At 27.6% G+C, this 18,683-nt stretch overlaps 2 protein-coding genes across 2 annotated transcripts; both read left to right on the forward strand.

Moving 5' to 3' along the window:
- Window positions 1-660: 660 nt before the first annotated feature.
- Window positions 661-9,206, forward strand: LOC145743742 (puromycin-sensitive aminopeptidase-like). The gene is made up of 21 exons (XM_082561779.1): window positions 661-895; window positions 1,228-1,384; window positions 1,588-1,657; window positions 1,994-2,150; window positions 2,599-2,701; window positions 2,931-3,010; window positions 3,163-3,311; window positions 3,717-3,831; window positions 4,110-4,231; window positions 4,496-4,643; window positions 4,822-4,932; window positions 5,110-5,242; window positions 5,457-5,586; window positions 5,725-5,869; window positions 6,253-6,475; window positions 6,668-6,768; window positions 7,088-7,186; window positions 7,471-7,578; window positions 8,110-8,265; window positions 8,559-8,606; window positions 8,862-9,206. The coding sequence occupies exons 1-21, from the start codon at window positions 770-772 to the stop codon at window positions 8,997-8,999; spliced, it is 2,619 nt and encodes an 872-aa protein (XP_082417905.1). The 5' UTR covers window positions 661-769; the 3' UTR covers window positions 9,000-9,206.
- A 5,385-nt stretch (window positions 9,207-14,591) lies between these two features.
- On the forward strand, window positions 14,592-18,072 carry LOC145743226 (uncharacterized). Its single transcript, XM_082561141.1, has 4 exons — window positions 14,592-14,790; window positions 16,152-16,391; window positions 16,573-17,339; window positions 17,567-18,072. The coding sequence occupies exons 1-4, from the start codon at window positions 14,682-14,684 to the stop codon at window positions 17,708-17,710; spliced, it is 1,260 nt and encodes a 419-aa protein (XP_082417267.1). The 5' UTR covers window positions 14,592-14,681; the 3' UTR covers window positions 17,711-18,072.
- Window positions 18,073-18,683: the final 611 nt, after the last annotated feature.

Consider the following 18,683-nt stretch of genomic DNA (forward strand, 5'->3'; position numbering starts at 1 on the left):
CAAAAAATAAATGACAGACTAGCAGCGCGGTGTAGTAGTCAAAACACTTCCTTTACTATATGAGGTACTAGGTTCGATGCCGAGTAGTTTCATTCTGTAGCACCCATGAGTAAGGCGTTATAAACTCCTGTTGAGCCAATACTTAATCAGCGGTTTAATTAACAGGCAATTATTATCTATAATATTCCAAACTGCCAAAGGTAACTCAAGACTGGGTCGGAGTAACTCATGTTACTCTTAGTTTAAGTCGCGCATTCGACCTTCCCACATCGAGGATAAAAATATATACAAAAAAAAAAAAATGTTGTTTCTTTATAGTGCGTTTATTTTCGTACAACAAGGTTCCGCTATTGCATTACGTTACATGTGACTGTTTAAGTTATGAAACGGTTGCTAATTTTTAAGCAAAACAGTTTTATCCCAACTTATTAACAAACGAAAATTTTTAGCTGATATTAGTGTGGTGACAGATAGTGCCACACGGTATTGTAGGTACTATCTGGTACCGTTCAAGCCATGTAAGTGGCGGTGAGTTGAACATTGCAAACGTGTGATATTGTTAGTGTATATATTTAGTAAAAGTTATTTGTGCCGATTTTTAAGTTTCTTGTATAGCTTAGTACGATATTTAACTTGTTTTAGAGCACAAATGTTGGTATTACAGTCTATTTTACAAAAAATAAGACGCTGTCAAACTTTTGTTCCTGTTTTAGTTCGTTCTGCTAACGTTACAGTATTTAATTCTAATTTGTTACGTTTTTTAACAACTATGCCTTCCGAAAAGAAACCTTTTGCCCGCTTGCCTTCCACTGTTATTCCTGTTAACTATAATTTATGGCTGAAACCTTCGCTAAAAGATTTTGTTTTTGATGGAAAGCAAAATATTGAAGTTAAGGTTTGTATAATTGGTTTAAAATGTCAACTTTTCGGTGAATAATCTAATAAATTACCATTTGTTTAAAATTTAATGATAACCATAAGGACTAAGTTAGTAACATTTAAAAAAAGCATATTTTCACAACTTTGCCAGTAGCGTGGTGTAGTGGTAGGAACACTAGCTACACCACACATGAGGTTGTAGGTTGAATCCCTACTGCTGTTATGTAGTAGCCCCCTTGAGTAAGGCGCTATAAACGGTACAAACTTCCGCTGAGCCAGCACTTAATCAGCAGTATAATTATCGGGCATTTATAATCTATATTATCCCAAACTGCATTTTTTTTGTAGGTCAACACTTCCACTGACACTGTTATCTTAAACAGTGTTGATATTAGCATTGGATCAGTTAAGTTTGTTGGTAATGGAAAGTCATTGAGTGGGGTTGTTTCATATGAAGTTGAACATGAAAAAGCAACAATTAAATTTCCTGAGAACTTGCCAACTGGTAAAGATGGATTTTTGTTTAATTTTTTACGTTTTTTTTGTAACTTTTGATCTACTGCAACGAGTTGCAATTATTGGAAAATAATTCCAATACTTGGTAGTCTTAACTATTAATTTTTTGTGTTTTCTTGATATAATTTTCAAAGGTTTATACTTTATTTAAATTATGTGTATTTAGTTATTAGTTGGTTTTTTGTTGTTTAGGGGCAGGATCATTGGAGATGGATTTCAAGGGAGAAGTGAACAATAAAATGAAAGGCTTGTACAGAAGCAAGTATGTTAAGACTTTTTTTAAAGTTTGATTACCATGATGTACTATTCAACATATTATGTATATATACACAATTTAATACAAAGTTTCAAGTCTTACTTGACAACATGATATAGTCATTACGGCACAAATAATAGGTATTATTATGTAAAATTCCTGATTAACATTCAACTGCTTTCGAATTAAAATGTCCTTAATGTCTTTAGCTAAGGTTCTGCCAGTCTGGTGAGCCTAAAAAACAATTGAAAAATAAATTAAGCAATAAAACTGAGTAATACTATTTAAAATAAATAAAGGCTAAGCTTCATTATGCATAGATTTTTTTATATTTTATTCTAGGTATGTTGTCAACGGCGAGGAAAGATTTGCAGCAGTAACTCAGTTTGAAGCAACTGATGCAAGAAGATGTTTTCCTTGCTGGGATGAACCTGCATTAAAAGCAACTTTTGATGCAACTTTGGTGGTTCCCAAGGAATTGGTTGCCCTCTCCAACATGGTGATTATTTATTTTGTTTACATTTATTTATCTTTGATGTGGCAAGGTCAATTTTATTAACATAAAGTAATATTTGTTACTTCGACCCAGTCTTGATTTGCCTTTGGCTGTTGAGGTTATTATAGATTATAATTGTCTGATAATTGAGACGCTGATTACGTGCTGGCTCAGCAGGATTTCGTATTGTTCATAGCGCCTTACTCGAGAGTGCTATAACATAAGAGCAGTCGGTGTCAACCCATCACCTCATGTAGTGAAGACAAGTGTTTTGATCACTACACCATGCTGGCTTGTTTAATTAGGATTTGTAGTTGACATTGGCCTATGTATTTCACCAATATTTTAATGTTATTACATTACATTTAATACTTTATACTGTGGTTTAATATTTAATTCTACTCATGCCAAAGAAATTACTTTTTATTGAAATTGTATATTTGTTTTTTAGAATGTAATTGAGGAAGGAGTGTACAGCGAGGACAAATCGTTAAAAGTTGTGAAATATGCTCAAACTCCAATTATGTCAACTTATTTACTTGCTTTTGTTGTTGGTAAGATATCAAAAATAATTTATTTTATATCTTTATTTAACACTATGTACTCTACTAACTTAATTTTAGAAAAAATAGTTAAATTTTCAAATTACCAATTAAAGAAACAAAATAAGTAAAAAAAAACAATATAAGTAAACAGTTGTCACACTTTTTCACATACCAATATCAGTTAAAAGTAACACTAATTTGTTTTGTTTAAATAATATTTTTGTTTGTGTTTTTTTAGGTGAATTTGATTTTGTTGAAGATACTTCTAGTGATGGTGTTAAAGTTCGTGTTTATACACCACTTGGAAAGTCAGAACAGGTAAGTTAAGTTGTTTACAATTATTTCAAATACCGAGTTCTATTTTCACTAAAGAAAATGTCCAAAAGTGGTCTCAAATTACCTTCAATAGCTTAAAAGCAAAAGTGAAATTTTTGTGATTTTTAAGAAATTTTTATTTTTTTATTAAACAGGGAAGATTCGCATTGGAGGTGGCTACCAAGGCTTTGCCGTTCTACAAGGATTACTTTGACATTCCATACCCTCTTGCTAAAATGGATCTGATTGCAATCGCTGATTTCTGTGCTGGTGCTATGGAGAACTGGGGGCTAGTTACATATAGGTTAGTTAATAACTGGTAACATGGTGTAGTGGTCAGAACACTTGGCTTCACTACATGAAGTCCTGGGTTTGATCTTCTATGGTCTCATGCGCCTTTGACTAAATTGATATAAACGGTGTGGACTCCTGCTGAACCAAAACTTAATCAGCTGCCTAATTGTTGGGCAATTACAATCCATAATATTCCAAACTGCCTTGAAGACTGGGTCAGTAACTGATGTTACTTTATGTTTAGGTCGAAAAGTCGATCTTCCTACATCGAGAATAAATACCTATCTAAAAATATATATATAAGTTTGTTTTTACAACATGTTTAATTTTTTTTTTTCTTAAGGATGTGTGATTACATTTTTTTACTATTTTTTTGTCCTTTTTGTGCTTTGAAATAATAATTTTATGTTGATAGAGAGACAGCTTTGCTGATTGATGAAACGAGTTCGTCAGCTCATACTCGACAGTGGGTGGCACTGGTGGTCTCCCACGAGCTTGCTCATCAATGGTTCGGAAACTTAGTCACCATGGTAACAATAATTTATTCTACTTTTTGTTTAATCAATTTAAAAAAAATCTTTTTGGGTACTTTTGCATAACAAGCATATTGTGTTTGGTTAGTAAAATCATTTTTTTATTTTTTTTGTCTAAATAAATAGAGAAGTATACTTGATAAATGCTTTTTTTGTTAAACTTTTGCAAAGTTAAGCAAGTTGTAATTGTATAACCATCTAAGCATAACTAGAATAAAAATTTTTGTTGGTTGTTAAAAGCATTTTCTTTAGATTGATAGTTTATATTTTTATAGGAATGGTGGACTCACTTGTGGTTGAACGAAGGATTTGCTTCGTTTATTGAATATCTTGCAACTGATCATTGTCATCCCAAGTTTGATATTTGGACCCAGTTTGTTACCCATGACTTAATGAGGTCTGGAAAAACTAGAATTTTAATAAAACTTTTAATAAACTTGTTTTTTGTAAAATAATTTTTTTTAATTAAAATTTGTTTTGTTTAGGTTATTTTACTGTGTGTGTTATATACCGAGTGTTAAAATAACAATTCTTTTAAAATATTAAATTTTTTTAAGGGATGTTTCTAAAAATTAAATTAAATTTAAAATAAAATAACATTTTTTTTCTAAATTAAAAAAAAAAAAAAAATTTAAAAAAAATTTTTATCCAAAATTTTTAGAGCTCTTGATCTTGATGCATTGGACAACAGTCATCCTATTGAAATTCCTGTGGGTCACCCGGATGAAGTGGATGAGATATTTGATGCAATCTCGTATAGCAAGGGAGCTTCTGTGATCCGGATGTTGCACAACTGGATTGGAGATGAGGTAAAAAAAGTTTTTACATTTTTTTAATATTTTAGAAAAAAATTTTTGTTCTAAAATTTAATTTTTTTTTTTATTAAAAATTCTTTAGTTTTTTAAATTAAAATTATTCAAATGGACCTTATTTTAAAAAAATATTGGTATTTATTTATTTTTTTAATTTATTACATTATTTTATTAGAGTTTTAAGAAAGGTTTGCATGAGTATCTAACCAAACATGCTTACAAGAATGCTTTCACTGAAGATTTATGGGAATCTCTCGGTAAATCCAGTGGAAAACCTGTTCAGAAGGTAAACTATAAAAATGTTTTTCAAATATTGTTGCAGCAACTTAATTAAACACTTTTGTATACTCTTTAAATTTGGTGTTAAAACTTACATGGTTTTAGTTAATTTAGACTAAAAAAAATTTATTTTTATTAAAATTTATTTTTTTGATTTTTAAAATAAAATTTTGAATTATTTAAGGTAATGACAACATGGACCAAACAAATGGGTTACCCTGTGTTGAATGTTGAATGTAAATCAAGAACTGATAACAGCATCACTTTAGCTATTACTCAAACCAAGTTCAGGGCCAATAACTCAAAGAAAACAGTTGGTTAGTTAAATTACCTTTTATCTTTAATATAAATTTAACTTTTTTTTAAAATATTTTTTTTTTAAATTAATTTTTTGCTATTGTTTTTTTTTCTTCATATCCCCTTAAGGGTAAAGGTTTTTAAACCTTTCGGCATCCAACGCTATGACCATTTCACCACACTACCGGACTACTTTACTTTTTTAATAAAACTGATTTAAATTAAATATTGCAGGTGATAGTGCTAGCTTGTGGTCGATTCCAGTTTCTTTCTCAACTGAAGCATCACCACATGCAGCAGTAAAAAGCATTTTAATGGAAACACCAACAACGGAAGTTACGATTGATAATGTGCCCAGAAACAGGTATAACAAAATTTGCTGTCAATATATTCAAAAGTTGGGTAAAAACATCTAAAATTATTAATAATATGCATATGTTTTTTGCTTTATTATACAAATCTAAAATTCTAATTTTTTTAAAAATATTTTTTATTGTTATAGTTGGGTTAAAGTTAACCCGGGAACTTATGGATTTTATCGAACCAAGTACAGCTCGGAGCTACTCCAGGCTCTTCTTCCTGCTGTGAAGAACCAAACTTTACCTGCAAGAGATCGTCTTGGGCTTCAAAGTGATCTCTTTGCACTGGTTAGTTATTACTTTAACTTAATTTGTGTATAAAATTTTATTTAAAAAGCAAATTAAAAAAAAACTTAAATGTTAAATTATTTTTAAAAAATAGAGCATTTGGTCACTTTTTTTTAGATTTTAACAGACATTATTAGATTTTAATAGACATAGTTAAACTCTATTTTATTAACTAGTTGATACCTTGGCTTACAGTCAGGATTTTATTTGTTGCAAGAATGTAGCAACTCTCAACAAATATTTGCCTGCAATAATTTACTTGCATATCACAAAAGGCATTTTTTTTTTATTTGATCGGCTATATACATATATATTGTCCACAAAGCTTCATTATATATAGAATTAATTAATTTTTTTTTATAATTTTTTCGTTTTATTTTTAGGCATCATCAGGTCTAGCTCCAACCACTGACTTCTTAACAGCACTTGCTGCTTATGAGAATGAAACCAACTATACAGTTTGGAGTGATGTTAGTGCAAAGATCGACTCTCTATCGAAACTTTTGTGGAACGAAGACGCTGCTCACGAAAACTTTAAACTTTTCACTCTGAAACTTTTGAAACAAACTTCTGATAATTTAGGATGGGATCCTAAGGAGGGAGAGGGTAAGTTAACTTTTTTTGCGACAAAGATATTTTTATTCTTAATTTAAGAAAATATATTTTTTTAAATTATGCTATTTAAAACTTTTTTTATCTTTTTTGACAATATTTTTTTATTCCTAACTTAGGAAAAATTTGTTTTCAAAATTACTTTAAATTAAATTTTTTTATGTTACTGTATTACTTATAAATTAGGTCACCTTGACAGTATGTTAAGAAGTTTAATGATCTCAAAAATGGGAAACTGTGGATGTAAAAAAACTGTCGATGAATCTGTTAAAAGGTTGAGCACCCATGTAAGTTATTTGCTAGTTATTAAGTTATATTGTTTAGGGTATTATCGGGTATAGTAATATTTCATGTTTATTAACCATTTCACTACTGTATTACCTAAATTGTTTTAAAATACCAGTAATAGGATTTAATATTAGGTCTGTAGTAAATTTTAATTTTTTTTAACTAGTTTTTTACTTTTTTAACAGATTAATCTTATTGTGTTAAATTCTTCATTAATTTAACTACTTTAATGTGTTTTTAGTTATTTTGATTTTGCATTAAGGGTGTATATACATTAAAAAAATTTATATATTTTTATTTAACGCTGTGTTTAAATAGTTGGATAATTCTTGTACCTTAAATGCTGACTTGAGAGGCCCAGTTTATGGAATTGTTTTATCGAATGGTGGAAGGAAAGATCTGGAAACCTTATTGAAAGTATAAAAAAATTTATTTATTTTGTTTAAGTGTTTAGCAGTTTGAAATAAATTATATAAACCCGCTACTTTTTGCCATGAACTTTGTTTGTAAATTTCTGTTATAATATTGTATTGACTATGATTTTTCATTGGCAAAAAAGTTAAAAATAATCCTTTTGAACTTATTTTCTTACATTAAATCAAAAATTGATTGCTGTTAGGTTTTTTATTTTTTATATTGTACACTCCCAAATTCTTCTTTTACCAAAATAAAAAAAAACTGTTTTATTCTCTACCCTGTAGATGCACAATGATGCGGATCTTCATGAGGAGAAGAACAGAATCGAGAGAAGTTTGGGAGCAACAGAAGAAGATGAACTAATTAAGGAAGTCCTTGACTTTGCAATGTCGGTCAGTAAAAAATAATTATTAAAAAATAACAATTATTTTTCAAGTTAATAATTTGGAAATTTTTTTGGATCCCATGTTCTTTACGTTCTTAGATAAAACTTAACACTATATAGCAAGAAAGGGAATTAGCTAGGACTGTAAAGTACAAGAAAATAAAGCGAGGACCAAAGAGTACGAGAAATTGTTAGCAAAAATTACTAAGTACAAGAGAAAATTAGCGAGGACTGTCAAGTATAAGTAATAGTTATCAGGGACTGTAAAATATGTGAGAGCTTTAGCAAGGACCGTAAAATATAAGAAAAAAAAAGCGTAAACCAAAGAGTACGAGAAATAGTTAGCAAAAATTACTAAGTACAAGAGAAAATTAGCGTGGACTGTCATGTATGAGTAATAGTTATCAGGGACTGTAAAATACGTGAGAGAATTAGCAAGGACCGTAAAATATATGACAAAGAATTGGCGAGGACTGTAAAGTACAAAAGTACAAGTAATCCCTTTCTTTCTTGCATTTTAAGATTTCTTTATTTTTAGGATCGAGTTAGATCTAATGACAAGGTTTTTGTGATTGGTTCACTTGCCATCAAACATAAGAAGGGAAGAGATATGGCATGGGAGTTCTGTAAAAGTAATTGGGAAAAACTTCATGAAATGTACAAAGGGATGTTTCTAATTGCTCGCTTAGTTAAGGTAATTAAAGATTTTTAAATTTCTTCATAGTTGTTAGTATAAATATTATTTAAATCTTATCCAAAACAAAAATTAGGAAAAAATTCAAAAAAAAATTTGTTTAAGGTTTAATTTATTTGGATATACAGCTTTAGGCATTACCTAGGTTTAAAGTTTTGTTATTTGATATTCTTAGCTGTATTTCCAATTTTTTCCTACTCTCTATTTATATATTTACTAAAATAAAAACTTAATTAGAGATTTTGAATTTTTAAGTGTTGTTTTATTAAATATGTTAACTTTTTCATTTGTAGATGACTACTGAACATTTTGGAACAAAAGAGAAAGCTGATGAAATTGAGGTAACTTGATTATATTTTGTATTGCTTTTTAAAACGATATTTATATTAGTTTTAGCTCGTCCTACAGTTAAGATTTTAATTCTTGTAATATGGTCACAATTTTCAACTAATGTTTGCCAGTGATAATTTACCCACGCACCACAAATGGCAGTTTTATTTATTTTAAAAGCCTATAAATTAGACATACACGTAAATATTGTTTTCTAAGCTACATTATATATAAATGTAATAACCTGAAACCTAAATTTATTTTAGGATTTCTTTAACAAGAATCCAGCAATGGCAGCAGAAAGAACAGTTCAACAATCGATCGAGCAAATTCGACAGAAAGATGATTGGTGGAAGAGAGATGGGAAGGCAATTTCGGAATGGCTTCAACAAAATATTGAGTAAAATTTTCAAGTTTTTTGATCAATTTCCAAGAAAGTAGATTTGATTTTGGATTTTTTTTTATTTTTAAGTTAGTTATTTAAAAAAAAGTGAAATGAATTTAAAATGTGATGTTTTCAGTTTTTTTGTTACGGGCTCTCATTTGAAAAAAAACATTTTTTGTGTGTATAAAACTTTGCTAAAATAATTCAATAAAGTTCAAATTTACAATGCTGCTTATGTAGGAATTTAATAATGTATATTTAGCTTTGCTTTTTTTCAATGATGTTTCTTAAACCATTTTCATACTTTTATGCCTAATAAAAAATTTAGCCAATTTTTAGCCAAAATTACTAAAAAAATTCATATTTTTGTTTACATGTATATAAAATGGACATTTTGTTACTGTATTTGGTAGTTTAAATATTTAATTGGTGTTAAATTAACCATTTTAATGGTACTTATTTTTGTTAAATTGAAGAGACCAAAATTAATTTTTGTAGCAATTTAATTGTGAAATTTTGTTTTAAAAAAGCCGCTGTCATTTTTTTGCTAATTTTGTGTTATTCTAAAAAGTTCTTTAGATCAAGAAATTCAGAATAAATTTGTTCGATTCCAAATGTTTTAAAATAAAATTTAAAAACTAGATACAAAATATATAATTGATAAACAGTAGTTTAAATGTAACATTGTTCAAAATCTTATACAGTATCATAAGGTAAAAAAAATATTTAAGGTTATTTCAAAAGTTGTTAGAATTTTATACACTTTTGCAACATATTTTAGCAATTTACATAATGGGGTATTTACTGCAATAAGGTATTTAATGTCTAACCAGAGGCTTGGGCGTTGCAGTCAATTAATTGTTAAATTGCTGATCACTGCAATCATATTGTCACAACTTTAAAATGGTAAACTCTAATTGGATTTTCACACATTCTTTACTTATAAAATATAATAAAAGTTAAGTTAAAAGTTTATTCTTTTAACTGTTACTTCTTAAGCACAGTTTTAAGCAGTATTTATTAGTATGATAAAGTTTATCTTTTGTTTAGGCCAAATTTAAATGCAAAAAAAAAGAATTGAATCTGTGGTTTACTAATTAGTAGAAGCTACCAAAAATAAATAGACAAAAAATTAAATATGTTTAAAAGTTTTTTTGTTGTATAGTTCAATTATATTAATATTAACACAAACAATAACATTGGTATTTTCGCATTTTTTTTGCAGACGTGTTTTGTTCTTTTCAAAATAACCTCAGGCCAGATTGAAACGTCATATTAAGGGTCGAATATAGATTTATTTAAATGTCATTATTGCTTATGATTTGAAATAATTGTAATATATGCAGCTGCTAGGTAGGGATAGTAAAGTTGTATACAGTATTTCGCGTATTAGTCAATAAGACAAAAAAATTTTTTTTTTACAAATATCAAAAAGGTTTTTTAATTTAGTTTATATACATAATTACTTACATTTGTGAAGCTATTTTTTGCGGTATATATAAACACTACAATCCGCCTACGAAGTATTATAGATGTTGTGTCTTTTTTAAAGTCTAACGCAAAAGTTTATATAATATAACATTTTTTACAGTTTAGTAATAATGTTCCAATATTTAATTATTTTGATTATTTTTTTATTATTTGAAAGCACAAAAGCTAATACTGCTGAAGATGACGGTAAAAATATTTTGTTGTTATTTATTTTACAATATTACAGAAAAAACAATTTTAAGAGCTTTTAAATTAAATAATTTTTGAAGAATTAATTTAAATCTTTTAGAATTTTATTACAACTAAAAAAGTTTTGATATTAAAAAATGATGTTTTTGTCCTCAAAGTAAATTATATTGATTTGTTTAATAATTTAACTCTTAAATATCCTTTTTTTGTCACAAATTTAAATAAATATAAAACAGATTTTATTTTAAAACAAAACAATATTTAATCTTTTCTTAAGATGCGGTTATACTTCCTATAATCCTTCCAATAGTAGCAGTTATAATGATCGCATGCATTACTGGATGTTGTATACAAGGAGGAAAATGCACATGTTATAAAAACGATGAAGATAAAAATAAATGTACGAAATGTTGTAGTTTTCCTTTTTTAATTTAAAAATAAAAAAATTTACATATTTTTTAAATTTTTGTTTAGAGCCCATGTAGCAAAATTTGGTAGCGAGTTTTTTTCTAATTCTTAACAGATATTTTAGGGGTAATTTTTCGATATATAATTTTTATTCCATTTTTTTCTTTTAATGTTACTGGGTTCTGTACTATCTAGTGCCTCCTGAACTAAGAGGAAACACACTTGGACGAGTTGGATTAGAGAAACCAATTTCATCCCGTTCCAAAAATCATTTATTAAACGCGCATGTTACAACAAGGCCATATTCTACTATAGCGTCAAGGTTTGTAAAATTTAGCAAAAACACATACGCGAGTTGGCGTTGCGGAGTTAGAAAAATTAGCTAGGCCAACCTATCTTGTATATGTAAAAAAATTGCAAAGTTTCAATAACAATTTTTTTGTGGCCTTGGCTTGAGTTTTAGCCAAAGTTTAATTTACAACTAAAGTTAATTTACTGTAAATAACTTTTTTTTAAAATTTTTTTAGTCTAACTTTTTTCATCATTTGATTTCAATTTAGATCGACTTATTTACCAGGATATACAAGAAGTTTAAATCCACCTTCTTATTATCCTCAACCTGTTAAAACTAAAAATAAAATTTACAAATCAGAAGGTGTGTAAATATTTAAATAAAATTTATTTCACATTTTGATTGGCATGCCAATATTCAAATAAACATTAAATAGTGCTTACATTAAATAATGTGCATTTAACTTTTATTAAGTTACTCATTTTTTACAATTAATTAAATAAACTAATTTTTTTCTATTAGTTCAAAATGTAAGCGAAATAAAAGCTTTGCCGAGTAGAGCACCAAGAACAAAAAGATAGACTTCGAAATCTTATATTTATGGTTGAACAAAATGTGCTTTAAAATTGTTTTAAAATAAAATTTTTAAGGTGAAGAATGTAGATATATTGTTATGTGTTTTTTTTTTTTTTGGTTTTTGATTACAGTTTTACAAAATTAAAATGTTTTCAAAATTAATTCAAAATTTCTAAACTAAAATATGTGAGAAAAATAAAAATATGGCTTTTTTTTCAAATCAATAAAATTGTTGTTAAAAACTGCCTTTAATTCGTTATAAAAACATTCATTTAAAATTCAATGACATTAATTGATTCACGTTATATTAATGCCGACAAAATAGATTTTAGGAAAATACAAAATTGATTTTACGCTTTTGGTTGTCTTATAAATATATTTGACGACCTAAAAAATAACAGAAGAAATATCATGTAAATCAAAAACTTCGCGAATTTAATAAATTGTTCAGCACTTTTTTATAAATTAATTTATTTAAATAGGCTAACGCTTTCCATTCAAAACCAAAATACAATCACGTGATCCTAAAAAGCTAATTTTATGAATAATTAAATTTTGGGATAGAAAAATTCAAAAAAATTTTTTTTTTAAATTTTTTGTGTTATATTGGTATGTCAAAAAATTATTGAAGGTTAACAAAATACAAACGTAAAGTTTTAAGGTAACGACATTTAATAAAAAATCTCTAATTCATTCTGAAATTGTAATCCGAATAAAAAATGGATTTTTAAGCTACAAAAAAAAAAAAATAAACAGAATTATGCAAATTTTACATTGGTATTTTAGTCCAACTGATTATATAATAATAGTAGCAGCTGAATAATTACTTAAATTATACTTTCAAGGCTAGGCTTTACAAAACCCCGAGGGTAGCATATACTTTGGCACAGTCAAGTCGCAGTAAATGTAAGTCGGTATTTGTTGTTATAACATCGGTTTTAAGTTCATGTTTGTATCGAAAACAATTTTAACCACACTTTAGGTGAGAAAATTAATCAGAATTTAAGTCGGTAAATTTGATCGAAATTCGCCTGTAATTTTGGTTTTGCGGTTTGGGTTTTCGATTGCTGTAATTAAAGCAGTCAAATTATGGCCGTTTTTTAATTGGATTACCTTCTTAATATGCTCGGTTTGTAGTGAGGTTATTCATTTTATATCTTTGACATAGTTCTTCCGAATACATTTATTTTTAGTATTATCTTAATGTGTTAAACCATTTGTTTGACTTTTTTAAGTGTCTTTATCTATTTCCAATTGCTATTAGTTATAAGCTTCACCTTATTCGGGCAAATTTATTTGACCAAATCCTAGATATCAATTTCGTTTTGCGTAGGTACAAGATAATATTGCGTCATTACTTCAAATATCACGTGACTTAGGCCTTTTAGATTTGATTAAAACGTAGATAAACTTATGGAAGCTAAAATTAAATTTAAATAAACACTTCGCGTATCTAGAAGAAAATTTGTTCGAAATTTAGGTTTTTGTTTAAAATTTCGCAATTTTTCAAAGTGACTTTATAATTTACAAATAATGTTTTAATATTTGTATTTCAATAAATACTAAATCAAAAAGCAATTTAATGTAACGGATTTAATTAAATAGAATATATTTTATACCCATAATTATACTTTTTGTTGTTTATTTATATATAATTAAACTACAAAACGTTGCATATTTATACAACAACAAATAATTTCTGGTGGACAAAAATTAAAACAATAATTTATAAATATCAACCAAGTTTTGATTTCAAAAATAAGAGATGTTTTTATTACATAAACTTTTGAGTAATGTGACAAGAAAAAAATACATGAAATTACGAGGTAATAATGTACATACATTTCTGCGTAAAGACCAAGCCTATGATAAATAACCACTCAGGGCCGCGGGGCAAATTCGTTGAAAAATCACAGTGTGCTATTATACAGTACTCTTGTCTGTTACCAGTATAAATCTGAAATAGTAGAGTTTTAAAAACACACCCTTCATTTATTATAAGCTTTAAGCAGTTAAGTAGGACTTATTATGTACTGTTCATGATATGAGATGTTAAAGGATTAATAAAAGTTATTTTTAAGATAAGTTTTCAATTATCCGTTATAGAAACAAAGGTTATTTGGGTTTGATTTTGATGAAGATTGTAAAATTATTGTGATAAAAATTAGAAAGATAATATGATTTAACAAGGGCAGTTATTATACGTATTAAAAATAATAAATCTTTTGTTTGAAATTGAGTAGCATAATGTTAGAATATGTTTTAACAAAGATTTTGTACAAAGTAGCAGAGATATTTGCGCTGTATGTCAATAAGTCCAACTACTTGTTAAATATTTATATTAAAGTTTTTGAGAAAAAAAAGGCTATTTGAGAAAAAAAAGACTTAAAAGATTAACAAATATATTTAGATTATGCTAATTTTATTGGTTTACAGAAATTTTAGAGCCTTAAAACTAATAAAATATGTAGGAGAGCCGTAAAACTTAAAAAAATCAAAAAGTAGCACGAATAATATTATATTAATTGTCGGGTTATAAATTCAACTATATTAGTTATAAAAAAAGATTTTAAAATACTAAAAGTTATAACAAATTTAGCAAAAACCCTAAAAATACATAATTTTATATTTTCGTTTTACTTATTAGTAGGTTTTTGAATTAAAAATTTATATAAACCGGTATTTTAAAAATGAAATTTTAATTTCTCAACTTCTTGACCTCATATCGAAAAGGATGTTGAAGAAATGTTTTCCAATTTTTATAACTGTTTAAAAGACATCAAATCACAATTACTTCAACTATTTCTAATCTTGCTGGTCTTAATACTTTTTTTTGAAACAACTAGTAGCCAAGGTATGTTATTAGTTTGGTTATATATTTAGTATTAGAACATCGGTCACCGACCTTTAGGGTTTAGGTTAATATGGGTATTTTAGCGAGCGTTCTTGTTCTGCAACGCTTGGATAAATTTTTGTAGGATTAAGAAATTGTACTGAACAGTTTTATAGTTTTTTTGGTGTTTTTACCCATGGGTTCTTCGCCTTCGAACTTGGGGTAACTACCTCCATTAAAGAGGTTTCAAGATTTTCTTATAGTGTCAGTTAATATTAGTTTCAATTTAAACATTTGTTTTGTTTATAAACATATTTGTTTAACCTTGTTTCTGATTTATTGATTTAAAAAGTAGGTTAACTTAATTTTAAGTTGTATTTTATTGTAAATAATACTAATATCGACTTTATTTTGTTGTTATTATTATTACGTCACAGTTTGTTTTATCGCAAGTCAAATTTGACAGAATCACCGCGGGCGCGGAAATTTCAAATTCGAATTTTCGAACGGAAATAAATTTAGGTTCAATTTCGAAAACTGGCATTTAATTTTCCTTAAATTACAATTTTTTTTCTTCAAATTTAAAATTATGACTTCGAAATCAAACGATTTATATTATGACAAATTGTAGAATCAAAAACGTGATATTTAAGGCTATAATTGCAGTTGTATAAAAGTTTATAATGACTTGTTATAACGAATAATTTGTATTTAGTCCGACCGAAAACGCCTTTGAATAATTGCGAAATAATTGGAGAGGCTGCTGTTTAAAAATTCCAAACTTAAAAACTGTAATTTAGTTACCTAATTGAATATACAAAATTACAGTTTTTAAAGTAAATTAAGTTTTATTAAAAAAAATTATACTTTATTTTTATTTTTAACTGTTTTGGTAATTTTAAAAGTACTTTATATAATGCTGGTACAAATAAATATATACAAATTTTCAATTTATTTTTAAATGAAAATTATTACAAACATATTGAAAACTATTTTTTAAATGTATCAAATACCTAAAATTGCATATTTTTGTAGCATTATTTATGTCACCAATTTTTATGCATTCCTAAAATTAAAGCATTACCAGTATTACAAAATATTAAGCTTAACGGTAATTTTTATGGCACGTTAACCTTTGTAAAGTTGAAATATTTACTGCCTTTGTCTATATTAGGATTAGGTTAAAATTTCGGTAATACTAGGGACGGTTAAATGACATTTTATTTTTGCTTTTAAACTTTTAAACTCGTACTAAACATTTTTTTAATTTTTAAAAACTTTGTTGTTTTATTTGCGAGAATCTAATATCAAATATTAAAACTATCTAAAATTATTTTACTTCATATTTTTACTTTTTAAAGTAATTAATTTTAATTTTTTAGACATTTTACCAAACTCAAAACAATATCTCAAGTTTGAGCCGTTTATAGAAAACCGCAAGGTAGCCACAGAGAGTTATAAACAATCATACCTACTTGGAATAAAACAATTAACAAGCAAGTTGACGCACAGTAAAGCGTTATTCTTATTACAAACTACTAAAAATAACAACGTTAAAAGAAAAAGTTTAAGTCGCAAAAGAAGGCAACTGTTTGGAAATCCTATTTTTCCTATCTCAGAAGGTAGATATTTTTAAACTTTTGGTTTTGTAAAACTATTTATCTTTGATATGAGAGGTTTTACCTATCACAAGGCCTTATCTTTGGCGTTAATCAAAAAAATAAACGTAAAATCTTTAGTTAAAATTTTTGAACTCATTATTAATTTTTTTACTAACTTGTATTTGTTAAAATTTTCTTACAGGCTTCGGTGAAGGCGGTGGCCGATTTTCTGCCGGCGACCGCGGTGTTTTACAAAATCAAATCCCGAACAAAAATCAGTTTGCTGACCCTGAGCACAGTTCAGTCATAACCCCGATTCCCGAGTTTAACTCAAACCCGTTCAATTCATTCAATGGTCAACCATTTACTGGATTGCCCAGGCCTGTAATAGACCCATATGACGGTTACCCGGAATTTTATCGTGGTTTTGGTGAACTAGTTCCTGGGGAGGGTTCAGGTGCACTGTACGATGATTATGAACCTGGTTCTAGACGAATAATCAACCGAAATGTACCGTTTCCGACAACTACAACAAGTCAAATTATACCTACAACTGCTGAAGAAGTTACTACACAACGTAATGTAAATCAAACCACAGTAGCCTCTACAAAAGTCACTACTCAAACTATATTTAACCAAAATTTATCAACTTCTAGTTCTAAAAACACTTTGAAAATAACAACAAGCACAGCCAACAGTTCTGCAAATTTACCTAGTACAGCGAATATGACAACACACTTTACCTCTTTGTTAATCAACAATACGAACAATATGACAATAAATAATATTTCTTTTGGCGACATGACTGTACAAAAAAATCCTCATTGGGTAGTAAGGCGCAAAAAAATTCTGCTATCTGTTTTAATACCGGTAATTTTTATTTTAATCGTCATTGGTTTAGCTGGGTTATGGATTTGTTTCTTTGCAAAAAAATGGAAAACTCGGCGAGTTGGAATCGAAATGCAACCGGTAAGTTAGCGATTGTTTTGATTATTTTGTTAGTAACAGGAATTAAACCCAAGAGTGTTGTTAGTATCGTTGCTAGTACAGTAGTTTGCGATTATATTTATGTACTCTAACCTTAACTATTTTTTAAAAACAAAATGTTCTTAAACGTAACAGTTTGTATCTAAAAAGTTAAATGTGTAGGTAATTAAATTTTTTTTCAGTTTTTTAAAAAAAATTTTTTTTTTTAGAAAAACGGGAATCGAGTTTTAACCAGAGATCCAGCATCTGGCTCCTCAGCTAGATCTTCTCATTCAGATATCGGAGGACCAAAAGTTGAAGGAAATGGGGCCCCAGTAGAAGCATGGAGTCAGAATTCTTACCACATAGAATAAAAAATTATACTTTTCCGTTGTTCGCCATTTTATAAGTTTCATTTATGCCAAATAGTTTCATTTTTTTCATTAAAGTACTTTGACTATCGTTAACTAACTTTTGGTTTAGTAAACATACCTTATTTTTCGGAGAACGCGTTTAGCCTAAAAATATTTTAAAAAGTCCTTTTTTGCTTAGGAATTTTTTTAAATTTTTCACCTAAATGACTTAAAAATTCTGGTTCTGTTTAGCTGTCAACTCCACCTTTAAAGTTCTGGAATTTACCTTTTTATTGTTTTTGACGCTAGATGTTTTCACATCTTAAGATTTTTTGTTTGTGCCTTACATTTTTTTACGTAAATAAATTGAGTTGTAGTTTTTATTTTTAAAGTTACGATCTTCATACACTAAAAGGTATATAGACAAGGCCAAAAAGACAACAGACAAAGCCGATTTTTGTTCCACTGATTATGCTTCAAACATAAAAATTAGTTTAAAATATATTAACTTAAAATATTAACAGCTGCACTAAAAAAATAAATTAATTGAGGATAAATTATAATATGTTAAAAAATTAAAATTTTGGAAACACTACATAAGACCTAATGTTAATTTTTTACGCCTTGTTAGTCATATGACATAACAAAGCAAATTGGTATGACATCATCAGTCATCAAGACAGTTTAAAAACAAATATTTTAAGTTAAAGCACAAGTTTTAAATATTACACAAAGACATTAACAAAGATTTTGTTAGTTGTTTGGTAGCTAGTGTGGGCAAACGTTAGGACAAATTTCGTAAATTTAGAAACAATTTTATAAGAATTTGATATTTACGAAATTTCTAAAATAAAATGGGACTTATATTTAATCAAAATAAGTTACAACAGAAGACTGCTACTTTTAAAATATAAAAACTGCATATTGAGACCAAAGTTATATTAAATAACAGTTTGACAGTAATAACTTATAAACCCAATTCTGTAAATTTAAA

Source organism: Corella eumyota, chromosome 2, assembly GCF_963082875.1.
Source record: "Corella eumyota chromosome 2, kaCorEumy4.1, whole genome shotgun sequence".
NCBI lineage: Eukaryota > Metazoa > Chordata > Ascidiacea > Phlebobranchia > Corellidae > Corella > Corella eumyota.